This window comes from Helianthus annuus, chromosome 15 (assembly GCF_002127325.2).
Source record: "Helianthus annuus cultivar XRQ/B chromosome 15, HanXRQr2.0-SUNRISE, whole genome shotgun sequence".
NCBI classification, from domain to species: Eukaryota; Viridiplantae; Streptophyta; class Magnoliopsida; order Asterales; family Asteraceae; genus Helianthus; species Helianthus annuus.
In genome coordinates this window covers 8921563-8943303 of record NC_035447.2, presented here as the reverse complement: position 1 = coordinate 8943303, position 21741 = coordinate 8921563, and the positions used below count along the sequence as shown (strand labels likewise).

Here is a 21741-nt window from a genome sequence, read left to right as displayed (position 1 = left end):
GAACCAAGTTACTCCATCCATGGTCCAGGGGGACGTGATCAACCTTGGACATTACAAACCACATTTATGATCAACTATACATACTCATCCAAATACATAATATGTAGTTATCATGAAGTTACACATAACGACGATCAACTAGATATCACGGAAAGCGACCTCTAGCAAACAAACCTTAATAAAAACACATCAAGACTGAAACCCTTCAATCTAACACACGGCAAAACAACATCACTCATCAGCTTAATAAGCCGATATATTGGTCAGTGGATAATATTAACCGCAAAAGGAAGAAGCTTTATGGTCCATATGATGGTTACAATGCTGTTAGCGGTTTTAAATCGCAGCTATTTTTGCTGGCGATGAAGGAGAGCTTCTTGCGGATTGAGAGAGGCTTCGGTAGCTTCGCTTGACGGGCTTTTTGCCCTCTGATTTTCCAGTGGCGGGTTGTCGTACCTTCACTCCCCTAATCAACTGCAAAAAGGATCATAATGAATAATTTGTATCAAAATGTTTTGTCTAATTTGTCCTTTTCAAAATAATTTAATGGACCTTGAGTTTGAATGCCAGGTATGTTGTTAACCTAGAAGGCTTTAAGTAAAACTAGAATAATACTACATGAATAAGAAACATAAGATAAGAGATCCGTACATATTTGCCACACTTGACATCCGAGTATATAACAATGAAATCGCCCTCTTGGAGCCCGTTTGCTTTCACAAAATCACCTGATTAATCATAAAGATGGTTCAGAAGATAGAACAAAAAACATGCATAACCATAGTGGAATAATTTTTACAAGTTCAAATTACTATGGTGGAACCCATGGGCGGCTCGACGGAACAAAAAAAAATAAGCTGATACAATTTTTTTTACGGAAAAGGCCTTGATATTAAAATCAAGTTTTAGGCATCCAAAAAGGTTTGAGTCGGCATTGGTGGAACACTTTTATAAGAATGTTGCATAAAATGAAATATTTGTGACAAGTAAATGACTTAAGTCATACAAAATGTCGTCATTTAGGTGGATTTGTGAAAAAAAGACATAGCTACGATATGCTAATAAAAAAAGTATTACAAGGAGCTTTTGATCATTGATAAACGTTTTCATTGCAATTTAGAGAAAAAGATGTAAATAGCGAGCAAAGTTGTAAACGAATAGCTAACCTGTGTTCTCAAGGAGGTACATCCGACTTTTGTTGTTTGGCCAAAACCTGAGACTCCACAATTCAAAGAGGAACACAAAGAAACTTAATTAATTTGATGCTTCACATATTATAATTTAATCAAGCTCAAATTATTCGTATTTCATGTTCTTATTTACTAAAACAAGTTACATTTTTTTCACTTGGAAGCATAAAGCAATTTTTTGCCATCAAGATCACTAAAACACATATAAAAGTTATTACATTTAATAACAATTTTTATACCTATATCGCATGTTCCACACTTGAGACGTCCCGATATCCTCCATAGCGATTGAAACTCCGTCCCTACTGTCGAGATCCGGGAGGTGACTCTCAGCTTCTTTCTGGTAAATTTAATTCAATCAAGGTTAAATTACACAAAATCTAATAAAAGTCTGTGTAAATATATATATAAAATTATCATAAGTCATACTTTTGGCAGCACAATCCTGCCAAGACTTCCAACATCACTTTGCTTCAATACTTTCTGGAGCAAAAACTTCAAATTCTTCTCGGTCTTTAATTCCTAATGATCAAATAAACATAAACAAATCAAGAATCAACTTTCACCAACAAATTCAACAAACTAAAAAATAACTAAAGTTACTTCAATTTCGACCTGACGTTTGTCACAAGAAGTTTGTTTCGACAAACGGTCACAGGACGGAACAGGCCGAGAGGACGTCCGCTGTGGTGCTTCCAGCGGGACAGTGTTCGGAGACGGTGGTGAGGGCCAGTAAACCCAGTTCCCTCCATGCGATTTTCCGGAATTATCATCAACCAGCATTGGGTGTGAATTGTGATCATTGTTTGCCACATGATTCTGATGACTATTTTGGTTTTGTCTCGAGTGGTGATGGTGATGGAAGTAAGTCCGTCGTTGCCTTGCCATTCTTTTCTTACGGGCTTCTTTAGTCGCGGACGAACCTAACCCCATTAACCGCTGGTCATCACCGCCACCAGCGGCGTAAACAGCCGGGTTAAACGGGTACTGATCAGGGTAACAAGGAGCTAGAGGCATAAGCGGTGGAGCATAACGGTTGCCCATGTCATGAAACTGATTATTGTAAGGTGATGCTGCCATGGTAATCTGTGACGGGTTCCATGGGGGTGCGGATTCAAGAACTTGGTAGTCAGCAGAACCCACCGTATAACCCGTATTATTATACGGGTTCATCTGACTATTCAAACCCGAAGTGTAATCCCCACCCAAATAAGAAAACGTTGATGGTGGCTGCACTGGTGGCGCCACCATAGCCATCCCGTTTCCCGCCTGATCCGCCACGTAGGGCGGATAAGGCGGGATCCACGATGGTGAGAATGCATTGCTGATCTCACCAGGTGGAACCCACGAACTACAGTTAAAAGGTGGTGGAGCTACAGTCGCAGGCATTGATGCTACAGTCGCAGGAATTGATGCCTGCGACTGTAACCCTTGGAACTGTTGTAAAGGGTAATGACCGGTGGGATTAGAGGTGGCGGTGAGTAATTCACCGCCTTCACCGCCACCACTGTTTTTTCTCTGGAGTTGGTGCTGTTGCACCCACTCGAGAATTAACTTGAGTAATTGTTTTTTTCCTTCTTTTGAAGATCCTAATCTTTTCGAAGCACTTTCAACCGTGGATCTCTTGAGCTTAATGTTTCTCATATCTTCCGCGGATATCGATTCTTTATTCGATTTCAACCAATCGAAGAACATCTCCCCGAGTTCATCCAACCCTCCACCGCCACCGCCACCACCACCACCACCATCTTTCATCCCACTCTCTTGCACCACCTCACTCTCCGGTTGCAAATCGGGCGCGCTTTGCTCGAAAATCGAAGACGGATCCCATAACTCATTCCCATCAATGAGATCCATATACCCAAAATTCTCCATTACATCCATGCAATCAATAGTCCCACTCCCACCCACCGTCTCCAACTGCAAACCACTTCCACCCACCACCGTCTCCGTCGTCGCCGCCGCTGACACCACCGGAACCCCTCCACTCCTCCCCCTCTCACCACTAACCTCCTCCACCCTCTCCTCCCCATTCCCATCACCTTCCTCCTCCGTAACATACTCCGACTTCAAAACCGCCCACGAAGCCGCCGAGGACGTCGACGACGACACCGAGGACGCCGAAGACGTAGTCGTCGTCGACGAAATCGGCTTCGCGGGTGCCGGATTCGACGAGGACGACGACGAAGACGACATGCATGGAAAATCTGGAATCAGAGGAAACTGATCATTATAAAACATGGATGGATCATTCATTTCATGAAGCAGATTCTGCTGCGGTGCTCTCACATCAATCTCCCACATCCCTCTTTGATCATCACCACTCGTCATCATAGTTGTACCCATTGCATCTAACCCACTACTTTTCTTCTGCTGCTCATCTACCCCATAAACTTCCAGATCATTCACATCAACCTTCTCTTCTTTTGGATACATTTGAAAAAAAAAAAAAAAAAAAAAAAAAATCTATAAAACTGCTATTATTCAAAAAACAACATAAAACATCTGGAGTTTAACTGTTTAAGATCAACTTTAAAGTTGAAACCAAATCTACAAACCCTCCAACTTGCTTACCCATATTTATATAAAAATAATATTATAATTTAACCCACAACATGACACCAACACAACAACACAAAAACACAAGTACTTTAAACCAAACCAACCAAATTTAACTAGTCATATGAAATAAAGATCACCGGAAAAGTGGAAACAAGAACAAAGAGTGTTGGGTTGATGTGAAAATTAAAACTTTGAAACAAATGATGAAATGATAAAAGGAAGTTGTTGATAAAGATAAGTTCAAAATTCTTTGCAGCTTTGGTTGGTTGTTGTTATTATAGTAAAACCGGAAGGAAAACCAGGGGCTGGTTTTAGGGTATGGTTTTCTCCACTACTTTGTGGCTTCCGGATTGTACGCACAAGACATGCGTCGAATGGTGAATGGTGGTTAAGAAGCGGTGGCTAATTTTTTTTTCGAAGTGTTGACGGTAAGCAGCTCAATTCTCTTTCTGCAACTTATTATGATAGCTGTTTGGATGGATGATTCAAGCAATGGGGATGCACATGCATGTTATTTTTACTTTTGTGAATTTCAAATTTAGTACCCAATGAATTTTGGAGCTTTGTTAATATACTGTTTGACTGTGTGTTTAATTTGGGTCAATAAATTAAGGGAGTAAATTTTAGTAGGTTTTTAGATCATTCACATTCTATCCATGATGTGAGGGGGAGTTTTTATAGTATAAAGGGTATAAAAAATGGTTGTGAGTGGAGGAGAGAGAAAATGTTACTGTTGATCTGTATATTTGAGGGGACACTGTTCACCCACTATAATTTTTTTAATATATATTGAAAGTGGTTGTGAGTGAAGGAGAGAGAAAAATGTAATGATAATATTATTTAATTAAAAATGAGAGAAAAAAAAGTATTTGTTTTTAGTGAAAATATATTGATATAGGAGTTATTTTTTAGTGGAATGTATGTATAATTTGATGGATTGGATGTGAATGTTATTAGTGTGAACTTTTTTTCGAAAAACTTAAGAATTTTTTGATACTCTGCTAACCAGTGGAATCAGGTATATTATAATTTTAGTTATACGGGTAGTCTACAAAAGGTCATGCCAGAAACTAATTCGAACAAGAGACCTCGGGAATTGTTGAATTAAATGTTTAGGCTACATGGTGTGTGATAAATCACGCCACATCAGCGCCACACATGCGACACGTAAACAGGATGCTTTATAACACCTTAACTATACTATGGGGTGGAATAAAGCTCCATAAAACTCCTTTACCTAATAATAGAGTCTCCTAATAATAAGAAAAAAGGGGAAAAAATGATCAGCTCTTGAAAGGTGGTCCCCACACATCCAAGCCTTAACGCTCGCCAAGGCAATGGCAATGCTACAATGGCACCCCCCCCCCCGATGGAGGGGTGGTGTTTTGAGGCATGATATGTTGAGATTAGTCGAATTGAACCGAGCATTTTTTCAGCCGAGCCAAAGTCGAACAAACGTCTTTTGATTCGAGCATTTTTCGAACGAATGTCGATCGAGTATCGATCGTTTCAGAACAAAATAGGAAAGTGATGATGGAGGTGTTAGTATCTAGAGTAAAGTACAGTCTTTGTCACTAAGGTTTCGTCTAGTTAGAACACATGTATAAATTTAACAAACAACAAGGAAAAGAAAAAACACTCACGGGTTCTACTGAGATCATATGAGTAGGAAGATGAATCGTCGATCGATTGAAGCAAAATCATAGGGAGTCGGCGTGTGGCAATGGAGAATTTGAATAATGATGGTTGATGTGGGGTTTTAATTACGATTATGTACTTCTGAATTGAATAACTGGTTGAGACTTGAGTATCGATTGACGTTTCACATTTTAGTATTTGACCTTTTGACTTAATTAATCAAAGGACATTGAATTATTGGACAATGGAATATTAGTATCAGCCTTCAGTTCTATACTTAAATGATGTGACGTCTATGTGGATCTTGGACTAAACAATATTAATGTGTGTTTTTAGTCATTATGTATGTGTGTGTATATTAAAAAATAAATCGAGCCAACCGAGTTGAACCGAACTGAGTAGACCTTTGCTCGTGCCCGCTTCGTTTACAAACCGAACCGATCCGAACCGAGCGCCTTTTTCAATCGAGCTAGATCGAACGAGCAAATTTTGAGCATTTTTAGAGCGAGCATCGAACGTGTTTCAAGCGTCGAGCAATTTGAACAGCCCTAACTAAGATGGTAAGTGGTGCTAAACCACACCACTCAACCTTACACTTAACAACCCTAAGGTAATGCATTTTTACTTATTTAATATAAATTCCAAATAAATTAACCATTGTATTTTGGATCTTCCTCACTATTCATGGTTTATAATTTTGTGGTGTGAGTGAAATTTTGAATAGTTAATTAATTGGTGCTATATGTTCATTAACTTATTTTTATTTAAAAGCTTTAACTAAGGTGGTGTTTATTTTTTAAGAGGAAAAATGTTTGAAGTCTGTGGACCACATCGACAGACATTTGTGGAAGAAAATGTGGACCAAACCTCTACAGTCTGCAAGAAGAAGTTTGTTTGTTTTTTAACGTAGGTAGACTTTTAAAATAAACTGGTGGTGGTGTACGGACAGGGGTGGTGGGTGGTAGTGGTGGTGTTGGACGGTGATGGTGATAGACGGTGGTGGTGATGGACGGTGGTGGGTGGTGGACGGTGGTGGTGATGGACGGTCAACGTTGGTGGTGGTGATGGTAGGTGGTGGACGGTGGTGCTGGTGGTGGTGGTGGTGGGTGGTGGTGTTTAACACTCTTCAGATGATCTTAGAAGTGGTTGGGCCAAGTCTACACCAAAAAGAGCTCGCATAGACGTTTTTTAATAAAACGTCTTCGAAAAAACAAACAGTTTGCGCGTGGTCTGGGCGGCGCAGACAGAAGAGCCTGCGTAGAGCTTTTCAGAAAAAACAAATAGCACCTAAGTAAATTTTTTACTATATATAAACATCTATTTTTAGTAAAGATGTGTTTTATATCTTCTTCCTTGTTACGTGGCTACATGCATTTCATTAAAATTCAACAAACATAAATGACTTTAGGTTGGACGGTGTCATGGCATGAAGGGGGAAGCCTTAAGTAAAATTTTTTAACTATATATAAACATCTATTTTTAGTAAAGATGTGTTTTATATCTTCTTCCTTGTTACATGGCTACATGCACCTCATTAAAAATCAACAAACATAGTGGTTAATCAAAATTAAATAACCTTAGGTTGCACTGTGTGATGGCGTGGAGGAGGGGGGCAAAGCCCCTCTATGCCTCAAACAGCACCCCACAACAACAAGATGGGTGGCGTTGTCCAAGCCGCGTGCAATATATCCACGGGCGTAGTGCTCTTTGACTGTGGGTTTGTTCGAAAGTTTTGGTTGGGATTTAATTCTTTTGTTTTTTTAAGATTTAATAAAAAAACATATGTCCCTTACCCTTGGCTACCACCCCATAGGATTGGGATTTCAGAGGGCAAGGCCCCCACGACCTAGGTGGCAGACACGTAATGGGATTTGCTTTATTGCCCTTGCCTACCACACCGGATAGTCTTAAATATATATACTCTATGATTAGATAAAACAAATTACACAATAAACAATATTCTTTTTTTTTTACAAACAGACACCTTGTTGTGGTTTTATTTTACATGTGTCTTCTATTTATAATGTAAGGGTATTTTGGTCATTTCACGTCATTTAACAAAAAAAAATATACACCATTCTGATATAACTGCCATGGGTTTATCAGAAATATTTATTTTTATCTTAAATACCAATACAAGTACGGGTAAGTAAGGTCGTATCCAAAGGGAATTTGTGGTCAGTGTAAAAGAATTTAACTAAGAACTACTATAATCTAATTGGGGTTTGTTTGTTTTTTTTTAGAAAAAAAATTGTCACGAAAAGTGTAATCAGAATGAGAAGAAGTAACCTCCACCCGAATTTTCGATTACCCGTTTAACACAAAAACGTTTACTGATCCAAAACACCACATAGACATGGGCTTGGAATTAATGACTTTGATTAATTATTTGGAACAGTTTTTAAATAAACAATAACAACCTAACAATCTGTTTGATTATACCAATTACCCACCAATTTACCAACCCGCTAATGATGCAAGGAAATCACTAATACGCATGATAAACGACAAACAAATCAAATATATTAAACGTTTACCAGGAAATCAACACAAGTACTTAAAGGACCAGTTATAAGAATTTGAAACAAAGTTTAATGTGTCAAACAAAGCAATTAATCGTTCGAGGGAAGTCACAATATGTTTGGCCTTGCATGATTGTCGTCACAGCTTCAGCTCTTAATTCGTATTGAGTTTGCATGAAGAAACAAGCTAAACCGGGTGTCAGGACTCTAAAAATTGCCTTTGGGAAGCTCTGGAATCGTCTGAAACGGCTCAATGTGGAATGGTGTTATAATTTTCATATTTAAATCAAAACCTAATCTTTCCCGAAACGGCACTCTCCCGCGCGTCGTGGGAGAGTCTTGGTCACCCTCCGCGTGGCGCGGAGCAACGCTAAACAGGCCCCACAAATTACTCCCCCACTGGCGCGTCGCGGGAGGTTTAACCCACTCCCCCGCGTCGCATGGGGGAGACATTTTTCCAACACACTTGTTGTGGGTCCCGTGTTGACCCGTCGAGCCCGTTTTTCAGCTTGGATGCTCCTTTTACCTCGTTTAGTCCATGGTAAGCCTAAGCCTGAAAAACCCGATGCACAATAAGCACAACTACTAGATCTAAACACGACTCGTTAAACGACTAAAACTTGTACAAGACTACACAAAATACATTGTGTTTACACACACATCACATTTGTGTAGGTTCTCATACTTAGGGATCAAATCCAAAATTTTAATATCCCACATGGACCATCTATGAACTTGATACCCATTCAATCATGAGTGCTAGTTTGAAAACCACTTGGTGTGTTATCATGTAAACTGAAGTCAAAAGGTAAAAAAAAAACTATAAATACATTGTTGGTGTATTATGCCTGCAGTCACTTGATCAAATCTAAATTACTTCTTCGTGTTAGGATTGTGTTATATGACTATGGTTATCTTGCAATTTCAATAATTTATTGCTCGTGTTCGGAGTATGGGATCCATACATAATTAATTTCTATTGGATATTAACTTGGATTGCTTTCTAGTTTATTTAGCTTTCCCTTTCTTTAAATGTGTTCAATTAGAACAAGTAAATGGCTAGGAGGGCCGAGAAACCACAATGAATGGGACGACAGAAGTTCCACAAGAATATGAAAAAAGGGAGGGGGAATCCAAATTTCATATTTTGATGACTATCAAAATCAATTCATGTATTTAGTGATATGTGCATAATAAATATTTTTAATTGTGGTTTTTCACACCACTTTAAATTCATAGAATTGATGTTCACATCAAAACTAAACCGCATACAAATAGCCAAGTGTACCTGTCATATGTGTAGTATAATATTGGTAAGAACCATGCATGTATCAAACTAAGTGCTCAAAAGACAGCTTCACAAAAAGTTGGTAGATGGTTATATATTGTGGAACGATTTTACTGGTTCATCTCAAACATGCTCAAAGTCTGAATAAAAAGTTGGTTGATGAAAATGTTACTGTTTATAACATTTTCATCAACGTTTGTGCAAAAAGATAGCGGCCCAACTCGCACGAGAAGTAGAAGTTCTCATAGTTCTCACAGCTCGTGGCGGTTCTTAATTGAATCGAATCCTACATATATATATACACACACACCTGCCCATTTATCGTAGTTAATAGCGGCCCAACTCGCACAAGAAGTAGAAGTTCTCATAGTTCTCACAGCTCGTGGCGTTTCTTAATTGAATCGAATCCTACGTATATATATACACACACACCTGCCCATTTATCGTAGTTAAAACAATAATTAAATATGCTTATAGACACTTAGTTGTATAGAGGGGTATTAGTGTCTTTTGTATATCTTTTTGGTACAAGTTTTTTTATATGATGTTTGCACTATACCCTTTTCACTATTGAGTTTTATAGCAGATTTGAATACATCATATTTTGCTCTTTCATTAATGATTGTATTTCTATAGGTATTTTGGTAACAAGTACAGTTGGAAACACTTTTGGGATGTGTCTGATGCTAGAGTGCTAGCTGAATAGCAAATACGGGCGTCGATGACAGACAAGGCAAATAATGAAGCATTTAATTGCACAAACGGTGATGTGTTTACGTGGAAAATGATATGGAGGGTACTTTGTGACGCGTTTGATATTGAGTTTGTGCCGTTTGATGAGAAAGAAGAGTTTGATTTTGTGGAGTTCATGAAGGATATAGGAGAAGTTTGGGATAGAATTGTTGAAGAGAATGGATTATACAAGACAAAAATGGAGGAGATAACTTATTTTAATTGAATAGATAAACTTTTATAACTTGAGTTTCAACATGTTTGTAGCTTGAATAAGAGTCGAGAATTTGGGTTTCATGGCTATGCAAATACGCTCAAGAGTATACCAAAATGGGTTCAGAAGTTGAGACAAATGAAAATACTTCCATAAGTGTAAGGACCTTCAAAAATGTCCCTGAACAACCTAAAAATATAAACCCGGACCCCTGAAACCTACTGTGCATGAAAAACCAAGAAAAACAAGAAAATTAGGTTTTAGGCGGGCCGCGTAAGGGATAGCTTAACCTTACGTGGTCCGCCACAACTTACTGAATCACCGGATGAGTTTTAAGGTTTCAGGCGGGCCGCGTAAACTATAAGAGGTGTTTGCGCGGGCCGCGTCAACTTGAAATTCACCCGGATAAGCATCCGGGCCACGTATAGCCCATCTGTCAAACCTAAGCCTATGACCAACCAAGTCTACGCCTAGACTAGGCGGCCTCGCGGGCCGCGTAAGATATATGTGTGGGTTTACGCAGGCCGCGTAAAACCCAATTTCAGGCTATAAATAGCCTAGCTCAGGGACTTTCATTCTGTGTTGACGAAATCTTTCATAAACGAAGTTATACTGTCCAAATCTATATTTTCATATAGTGAGGTGCTGCCACAATACCGGGCATTAACTCGATCGCTGGTACGATTAAATATCCGATCGATTGAAACTATCCAATGGATGTTTAAGTGTTGCCCGCATTAGGGTTATACTTTGTCATTCGTCGTTAATTCGATGGATGTTTAGTATGGCACTTTGTCATTCGTTGTGAGGGTTGTATCTCGTGAGTTATCGTAAATGCTGTATTAGTTATTAACCTGGTTCGTGTGCATTATTGTTTAAACTAGGTTATTCGGCTTACCAGTAGGCTAAACCCTGCTTATATAAACTGGCAATGTGAGTCATTCTCTTTTTACCAAATTTGCTTTTAAAATCATGTTTAGTTTTAAAGTTATAATTACAAGGATTAAGTTTCTGTAATCTTCAATTACTGCCGGTATGTGGGGTTTTGTATACATTACTTATTTCCCGTCACCATTGGACAATGAGTTAGCCAATGGGTGATCTGACCATAGTCACAGAAACGAGTCGAGTGACAAATACCGATTTGGGGTAATTAGTTGATAGAAACATTGTAATCTCCCTTAATACTGTGAATTATAACGTGTCTTTTTATCAAAATGAATGATTCACTCAGTATTTCCCCTTGACAAAATATTTTCTCAACATGTTTCAGGTGACCTACTGTGAATTAAGAACAAGTGCTATGGAGCACTCACAGGCTTGAAGTAGTGGATTAAATAAATAATTAAACATGTTTTGTAAAAGAATAAGGGAATTCCTATGAAATTTCTCTACTGTAAATTACGGGGTTGTCCCGAATTATGAAATAAATAATACTCGGGCATTTTCAAGTTTAAAACGATCCTGTTAAGACTTCCGCTGTAAACATAAATACCACGGGTTTTCTGTCCCGCGGCTCCTGGACCGGGTCAACCCGGGCGCGGGGGCCGTGACAGAAAAAGGTGGTATCAGAGCCACTGGTTTAAGCCAATTAAGTATTTAGAAATACTTAATTTATCTGATTGCCATTTTGTGATTTTGTGAAATTCTAGTTTACAAAATTTTAACTTAGGATTGTGTGCGTCTTCGTGTGTGCTAACAGCATGAACGAACTATCAGAAGCTCTACAGAATATTTCTATCCATAGTACAGATATGGATATCACTAGTATTACTACTGGGTACCAGGCAGATATGGAGGAGCCTATGGTATTTAAAGCCCAACCTCAGGAAAAACCAAAAGTAGTGAAAAAGAGACATCGGTGGGTAGGTTGGAGGCGTGTACGCAGGAAGAAGCCAGCAACCCAGAAGACTATGAAAAAGGAAGATCCGAAGGATAAAGGAAAGGGAATAGAAACTGGAGAGAGTTCTAGCAAAACCAGGAACCACTATCTTGGGAGGAAGAGTTGGACCGTAAACTGGCATTCGGTGATATCATCAGACCTGCCGATGAAACTCTCTTTAACTACCCAGCAGAAGCCCTACTGCCTGTTAACCTAGAACCTGCCATCCCAGACCCTATTGTTCACCCTAGACCTTTACCAGGAGCACTAGAGGAATGGTGGACTGCCGACTGGCAATTTCAGAACATTATGAATAGCCCTAACACCTTTCTCCCTAGAGGAATGGTGGACCTTAGAAGATCTTAGAAGTGGTTGGGCCAAGTCTGCACCAAGAAGAGCTCGCGTAGACGTTTTTTAATAAAACGTCTTCGAAAAAACAAACAGTTTGCGCGTGGTCTGGGCGGCGCAGACAGAAGAGATTGTGCAGAGCTTTTCAGAAAAAACCAATAGCACCTAAGTAAATTTTTTACTATATATAAACATCTATTTTTAGTAAAGATGTGTTTTATATCTTCTTACTTGTTACGTGGCTACATGCATTTCATTAAAATTCAACAAATATAAATGACTTTAGGTTGCACGATGTGATGGCATGAAGGGGGAAGCCTTAAGTAAATTTTAGACTATATATAAACATCTATTTTTAGTAAAGATGTGTTTTATATCTTCTTCCTTGTTACATGGCTACATGCACCTCATTAAAAATCTACAAACATAGCGGTTAATCAAAATTAAATGACCTTAGGTTGCACGGTGTGATGGCGTGGGGGGGGGGGGCAAAGCCCCTCCATGCCTCAAACAGCACCCCACAACAACAAGATGGGTGGCGTTGTCCAAGCCGCATGTACTATATCCACGGGCGTAGGGCTCTTTGACTATGGGTTTGTTCGAAATTTTTGGTTGGGATTTAATTCTTTTGTTTTTTTAAGATTTAATAAAAAAAACATATGTCCCTTACCCTTGGCTACCTCCCCATAGAATTGGGATTTTAGAGGGCAAAGCCCCTATGACCTAGGTGGCAGACACGTAACAGGATTTGCTTTATTGCCCTTACCTACCACACCGGATAGTCTTACATATATATACTCTATGATTAGATAAAACAAATTACACAATAAACAATATTCTTTTTTTTTTTACAAACAGACACCTTGTTTTACTTTTATTAATATTTTTCTTAGTGTTGCTGGCGAAGAGATACGAGTTAGAGTATAGAGAGGTGGTATTATTTTACATTTGTTTTCTATTTATAATGTAAGGGTATTTTGGTCATTTCACACTATTTAACAAAAAAAAAATATACACCATTCTGATATAACTGTCGTGAGTTAATCAGAAATATTTATTTTTAACTTAAATACCAATACTAGTACGGGTAAGTAAGGTCGTATCCGTAGGGAATTTGTGGTCAGTGTAAAAGAATTTAACAAAGAACTACTATAATCTAATTGGGGTTTGTTTGTTTTTTTAGAAAAAAAAATTGTCACGAAAAGTGTAATCAGAATGAGAAGAAGTAACCTCCACCCAAAATCCCGATTACCCATTTAACACAAACACCTGTTTACTGATCCAAAACGCCACATAGACATAGGCTTGGAATTAATGACTTTGATTAATTATTTGGAACAGTTTTTATATAAACTATAACAACCTAACAATCTGTTTGATTATACCAATTACCCACCAATTTACCAATCCGCTAATGATGCAAGGAAATCACTAATACGCTTGATAAACGAAAAAAAATCAAATATATTAAACGTTTACCAGGAAATCAACACATGTACTTAAAGGACCAGTGATAAGAATTTGAAACAAAGTTTAATGTGTCAAACAAAGCAATTGATCATTCGAGGGAAGTCACAATATGTTTGGCCTTGCATGATTGTCATCACAGCTTCAGTTCTTGATTCGTATTGAGTTTGCATGAAGAAATAAGATAAACTGGGTGTCAGGACTCTAAAAATCGCCTTTGGGAAGCTCTGGAATCGTCTGAAACGGCTCAATGTGGAATGGTGTTATAATTTTCATATTTAAATCAAAACCTAATCTTTCCCGAAACGGCACTCTCCCACGCGTCGTGGGAGAGTCTTTGTCACCCTCCGCGTGGCGCGGAGCAACGCTAACCAGGCCCCACAAATTACTCCCCCACTGGCGCGTCGCGTGAGGCTTAACCCACTCCCACGCGTCGCATGGGGGAGACATTTTTCCAACTCACCTCTTGTGGGTCCCGTGTTGACCCGCCGTGTCCGTTTTTCAGCTTAGATGCTCCTTTTACCTCGTTTAGTCCATGGTAAGCCTAAGCCTGAAAAACCAGATGCACAATAAGCACTACAACTAGATCTAAACACGACTCGTTAAACGACTAAAACTTGTACAAAACTATACAAAATACATTGTGTTTACACACACACATCACATTTGTGTAGGTTCTCATACTTAGAGATCAAATCCAAAATTTTAATATCCCACATGGACCATCTATGAGCTTGGTACCCATTCAATCATGAGTGCTAGTTTGAAAACAACTTGGTGTATTATCATGTAAACTGAAGTCAAAAGGTAAAAAAAACTAAAAATACATTGTTGGTGTATTATGCTTGTAGTCACTTGATCAAATCTAAATTACTTCTTCGTGTTAGGAATGTGTTATATGACTATGGTTATCTTGCAATTTCATTAGTTTATTGCTCGTGTTTGGAGTATGGGATCCGTACATAATTAATTTCTATTGGAAATTAACTTGGATTGCTTGCTAGTTTATTTAGCTTTCCCTTTCTTTAAATGTGTTAAGTTAGAACAAGCAAATGGCTAGCAGGGCCGAGGAACCACAATGAATGGGACGACAAAAGTTCCACAAGAATATGAACAAAGGGAGAGGGAATCCAAATTTCATATTTTGATGACTATCAAAATCAATTCACGTATTTAGTGATGTGTGCATGATAAATATTTTTAATTGTGGTTTTTCACACGACTTTAAATTCATAGAATTGATTTTCACATTAAAACTAAACCACATACAAATAGCCAAGTGTACCTGTCATATGTGTAGTATAATATTGGTAAGAACCATGTATCAAACTAAGTGCTCAAAAGACAGTTTCACAAAAAGTTAATAGATGGTTATATATTGTGGAACGATTTTACTGGTTCATCTCAAACATGCTCAAAGTCTGAACAAAAATGTGCATATGTGTTAAAATGGGAATGAGTGTCAATGCCATGGTAAAGTCGTGCAATGGACACTAACAATATTACATGGTCTATAATAAAATAGCAAGTCAATAGTCAATGCCACTCAAGATAAATCGGTATTGAACAAGAACGATAACCGAAAACAATAAGAACTTGGCTAAGCACCCAAATTTTACTAATGTCAAGAAACTATCACAAAACTTAACTTACAATCTATAATACCCAAAACATGGTATTGATAATCTAAACACGCCTATTAGATTATAACTAAGATTGCTAAAAATCTATTTATTTTTGGACATGATAATTATAACTAATAATTTAAATCTTAGCATATTTAAACTATCTATAATTATCCTCTCCTTAATTAGTTACCTTGCCTTGAAAGGAACATTTAATTCGAAATTATCCTCTCCTTAATTAGTTACCTTGCCTTGAAAGTCTTCAACTCCAAGCTTTTCAATCATCTCCTTGAACTTGATCTTCCCAAGAGCCTTCGTCAAAATATCTGCCTTTTGATCAATGCCACTAACATGCTCGATCACGATATCTTCACGATCAACACATTCCCGAATGTTGTGAAACTGAGATTTTATGTGTTTGCTCCTTCCATGGAAAACCGGGTTCTTCACAAGAGCTATCGCCGATGTATTATCAACACGTAACACCGCCACTTGAATTTTCTTATCGAGTAATTCACCAATTGATTTTGTTAGCCAAACCGCCTGGCACGCGGCTGCACTAGCCGCCATATACTACGCCTCACACGATGATAAAGCAATTGTACTTTTCTTTTGAGAACACCAGGTAATTGGGGAAGACACAAAATAAAACACGTGTCCCGTAGTACTTCTTCCATCGTCCGGATCTATGTTGTGACTACTATCACTGTAACCGACCAACATATTTTCTCCTTGAGTATAGGTAATGCCATAGCTAAAAGTACCTTTTATATAGCGAAGAATTTGCTTGATGAGAGCAGCATGAGATTGCTTCGGGCATTGCATGTACCGACTGACTACTTCGACCGAAAACGCCAAGTCTGGTCGTGTCTGTAAAAGGTACCGGAGACACCCGACAAATCTTTCGATATCTCGTTGTATGAAAATTTTCTTCGTCTTCAAATTTAGAAACTTTCACGTTCAAGTCTATGGGAGCATTAATAGGATTGTAGTTAATCATACCGGTTTCTGTGAGTATCTTCTTTGCATACGCCTTTTGCTTTATTTTTATCCCGTCCTTGCTCTACGACACTTCAATTCCAAAATAATAAGTAAGCTTTCCCAAATCCGACATTTCAAAGATTTTAGCCATCTCGTGCTTAAACTCCATAATAAGTTTCAAATTTGAACTCGTCACAATTAAATCGTCCACGTACACGCCGATTAATAAGACGCCCGTTCCAACGGTTCTTCGATATACGGCTTGTTCTTGCGAGCACCTGTGAAATTTCATATTTAACAATATATTGTTTAACTTCGTATTCCACGCACGTGGAGCTTGCCTTAACCCGTATAACGCCTTTTACAATTTATAAACTTTATGCTCTTCACCATTTTTAACGAACCCTTCTGGTTAAATGACATAAACTTTTTATTTTAATTCGCCATGTAGGAACGCGGATTTGACATCTAGATGATGTAATTCCCAACCTTGATTCGCTGCAAGAGATAAAAGTAACCGAACTGTTTCAAGTCGATCAATTGGCGCGAACAATTCGTCAAAATCAACTCCGGGTTGCTGAACATAACCCTTTGCCACGAGTCTAGCCTTGTGTTTATTTAGTGAGCCATCCACGTTTCTTTTAACCTTGAAAATCCACTTCAAACCAATCGCTTTTGCACCACGCGGTAACTCGGTTAACTACCAAGTATTATTTTTATTTATTGATTCGATTTCTACACGCATTGCTTTCATCCACTCCGCTTTATTTTCGAAATCGTTAAAATAAGTCGGTTCGGCATCTGGAAGCAATAAATAATCTTCATCAATAGTGCACGAATTTAAAACATAATCGTTAAAACGTACTGGGGTAATCGTGGCTCGATTAGATCTTCAAACAACTGGCTCGGGCGTCACAGAATTATTTGATCCATAAACATTATCAAATGTGTTATTGTTGTTGCTTGCTCCATTAGGTCCATTATTATTCATGACATTTGAATGTTGTAGTGGGCTCGTAGAAACATCGGTACCTTCATTATGATTTGCAAAACAAAATTCGCCTTACAATTAACCTTGGTAATAGTTTAATATGTTCGAATGAAAAGTATATAATAATCATCTTGCAACAAATCAAACATCCCTAAATCTTAAACAAGAAGTAAAATAATTGATAAAAAAAAATGTACCCCTGAGCATGATGTGGAAAACCGAAATTTGTTGTCACCATGTGCCCCATCTTGTTGAACATCTCTAAGTATAGTTACATGGAGAAAGGATTTATGCTGTTGAAGTATGAGGAAACTAAAAAACTCTAATATCAAATGACATACCAAATGAAACATTAATTAATCATGTTAACTTCCAATAGGGCCTGCAAGGACAAATTATTAAAATATTTTAATATGTTTTGTTTTAATTATTTAAATAAATTATACAAAATAGTTTTGTATGTATATTTTACGATTCAACTTTGTACAAGTCTTCATTGCTTTATGTACTAATGTGTAAAGCATCTTTGAATTTTTTTCTGTTTTATTTTACTCATGTAATTTGAATTCATATAACTGTTATTTATCTATAACTAGTTATAATTAAAGCTGCCGTCGCGTTACGGCGAACGTATTTTGTTATTTAGTCTGTGTTTATATGTGTTTGAAATTACTATGAGCGCGTTGCATACGAAACTGCTGACAAGAATAAAAAGAAAATATATAAAAAACACTAAAAAATAACCGAAAGAAAATCAACTAAAAGGTTGTATGGTAACGATGTTGTTCAGTAGAAACCCGTAGTCAGAGATGAGCAAATAGTAAAGGGTGCCGGTACCGAATTTACTGAACCGAAAGATCCTAAGTACCAGTTCGGTACTGACGTTTGGCGTTTCTGGTACCGGTTCGCTACCGGTTTTTACCTTCATATACCGATACCGTAACTGGGGTATTAGTTGGCACCGAGCTCATCCTACCCCTGAAACTAAAAAAAAAAGTTGTACGATAACGCTGTTGTTCGTACGGTACCCATGATCAGGGATGAGCAAATGGTACTGGGTAGCAGTACCAAATTTCTCAAACTAACAGACTATCAAACTCAATTCGGTACCAACTTTTGGCGTTTTATGTACCAGGCTAGTGCTGGTTTTTACCTTCATGTACCGATAACGAACTCGTATTTTTTATACAAGTACTGGTTGACACCAAACTTATCAAACTTAAAAAATACATAAAATAACAATTATTATAATATTAAAAAAAATCATGTACCGATAACGAACTTGTATTTTCGATACAAGTACTGGTTGACACCAAACTTAAAAAGTAAAGAAAATAACAATTATTATAATATTAAAAAAATAAAATTATTATATTATAATATACTAAAAGTACTATTCAATTGCTTTGGGTTTTTAATATACTAGGTGATGCCCCGTCCGCGTTGCGGGGCGATGACCGAATAATTCTCAGCCAATTAAAATAACAGTACTATAGTTTTGCTAGATATAAAAAATAAAAAGAGTGTTAGACAGCTCTTTAACACGATTTTTAGCTGGGGACAAAGTCATATTTTTATTTTTACTTGGGGGAAAAATCAATTTTAAAATCCTAATTTTTAGCTAGAGGAAAACCATAATTTTATTTTGCACTGGGGGCAAAAACGTAATTTTGAATTGAGGGTGATATCGTAATTTTGAACCGAGGGGAAGTTCGTAAATTTTAGCTGGGGGCAAAAGCATAAATTTATTTTGAATTGGGGGCAAATACGTAATTTTAAACTGTGGGCAAAACCGTAATGTTAAAGTAGGTATAAAATAATAAACTGGTGTAAATTCGTAATTTTAAGCCCCGGGGGGGGGGAACAAATTTTATTTTGAACTGGGGCGAAAACGTAATTTTGGCTGAGGGTAAAGTGTAATTTTTTTACCGAGGGCGAAATCGTATTTTTTAGCTCGGGGTAAAAGGGTAAATGTATTTTGAAGTTGAGACAAAACTGTATTGTTTAACTGGGGGCGAAATCGTATTTTTTAGCTCGGGCCAATAGGTATTGCTCGCCGCCCATTTGAACCAAGGGGGAGAGAAACACTATTGCATGGCAAAAACGTAATTTTAAGGGAGAAGCGGCCGCCCATTTGAAGCAATGGCAGGGTGATACTATTCACTGCCATTAAATTTAATATCGAACTGAGGACAATATCGTAATTTTAAACAGGGGATAAAATCATAATTTGACAGAACTTATAAATACCTATTTTATGCAAAGAAAAAAAAAAGTTGGCCACCATTTTGACCAACCATTTGATTTCCCTATTCTCGCCGACTTTTTCACACTTGTGTTTGTTTATGCAAAGAAAAAAAAAGGTGGTCACCATTTTGACTAACCATTTGATTTCCCTATTCCCGCCGACTTTTTCACACTTGTGCTTGTATATGTTGGAAATAGATAATATGCTTTTACATATTTTTTCTATACTTTTCTACCAAAAAATATACATAAACGTTTCACGTCTATTTTTTTTTTTTTGGTTTCACAGTTCTGTCGTTACGTGCGGGTCCTAATAATAACAATTTAATTTTTGAGATTTCTAAACACATGTTATATTCGAACGTCATAAAAAGTGGATACTATACAATTACTTTGGTCCCTATGGTTCACCTAAATTACATATACGGGTTCTCAATGCTAGTTTATATTTATATTAATATACTAATAATAGTAATTAGTTATAAGTAATCTAATCTAATACTAATAAAAGAATACTTATAATGCCACATGGCATTTTCTCCTTTAACATCCTTCTAATTAATGCGAGGCGTTTGGGAGATTGGTGAAGATACCGTGAGCGACGATGGAGGCTAGGTGACAGCTCTTAGTTGCTATTGTTATCGCTAGTTGCTAGACTAGGTGTCTTGATTTGTTATGTCGGTTTCGTTGTTTTGGTTTTTACTTACGTGGGGCATGTCTCATGTAAGAACTAGTGTGGATTTCACCTCACTACTTGTTTGCTTTGGTTGTGAATATATAAAATCACCGGGGTAACCCTTTACCCAAAAAAAAAAATAATTTTAATGTATGATAATTCATTAATAATATATAATAATTAATATCTATTTCTAATTTATGATTAAAAAATATACATAAGTGATCTATAATATTTAAAATTATGATTTTGGTACTTCTTAAAATAAAATAGTTTAAATTACAAAAGAAAAAAAAAACAAAAAATGTTATCATATATAAGATTATCTATAAAATCAATATATGAGTTTTTCCAACATACAAATGAAAGCTAAAAAGAGTAACTAACCAGATGACTACCTCGCAACAAGACTAAAATTTTATTAAACTTGGTTTTAAAATGGTAGTTGGAGAGAACTTAACGTTTTGAAGTATTATAGATGGGATAATATTAAGATTTGTAGCTACATTGATTTATGATGTTTTTCAATTTAATAGAGCTAAGAAACATATTAATTTCATTTTATACAAAGTCAATTAACCTTTAATAATGAAAAGATTTATTCATCATATATAAACCTTTAACTTATATCATAACTTTACAAATACTATTTATTAACTAAATTTGTATAACAATTATTAGTAAGAATAACAAATCTAATTTATGTCATACCAATAAAATTGTTTTTTACCAATAAAGAGAAAAAAAACAACTTAAATGATGAATTTTGTAAACATAATTCAGGTCTTAGAGATTTATTTTGAATAATAGTTATATTTAAAAGATACACAATAATACAAATTATTATTATTTATACATTGTTATATGTAACATAATACATATTTCCATTCATATTAATAATATATAAATTTGTGTATTACATGTTTTTCAGTATTCAACTTTTGTAATACACGAGTATTATGTTATTTTCAACATTACTAATTAAGATGGGTCAGTTTTTGTGATAAATTAAAGTTAGTTGTGTGAACTATTTATTATATGGTAATGGAAATTCGTATATTTAAAGTTTCGTTACTAACTAATATAGGTCGTTAGTAATATAAAGTTTTTTAAAGATTATATAACCATATCATTTATTTTGTACGAACTCGTGTAATACGCGGGTCTATAAACTAGGATATAAACTAGGAAGCATATATTTATTTTGAGGAAGAGAAGAGGGTAGCTTAAAAGAGAGGACAAAGAAAGAAGAGGAGATAAGGAGTGTGGTAGGGTTTGTTTGTCAGGATTCTTTTCTCAAACGGTGCCTTTCTTCTCCTCTCGCCACGTGTCCCTTCTCAATTCTCTCACCAACTCATCGTGCATTTTCATCCGTCCG

General features: G+C 36.8%; 1 protein-coding gene across 3 annotated transcripts; it reads right to left on the bottom strand.

The window, feature by feature from the left end:
• On the bottom strand, positions 1-3826 carry LOC110910470 (B3 domain-containing transcription factor ABI3). Of its 3 annotated transcripts, none has more exons than XM_035984146.1 (6): positions 1806-3826; positions 1620-1703; positions 1430-1530; positions 1167-1219; positions 652-728; positions 1-474 (listed from the first exon to the last, which is right to left on the bottom strand). In XM_035984146.1, the coding sequence occupies exons 1-6, from the start codon at positions 3624-3626 to the stop codon at positions 337-339; spliced, it is 2274 nt and encodes a 757-aa protein (XP_035840039.1). In that variant the 5' UTR covers positions 3627-3826; the 3' UTR covers positions 1-336. The 3 variants fall into 3 exon arrangements, with proteins under 3 accessions (XP_035840039.1, XP_022010810.1, XP_022010811.1); XM_022155118.2 differs by having other exon boundaries at positions 3-474; positions 1620-1712; XM_022155119.2 differs by having other exon boundaries at positions 3-474; positions 1167-1213; positions 1620-1712.
• Between the last annotated feature and the right edge of the window lie 17915 nt (positions 3827-21741).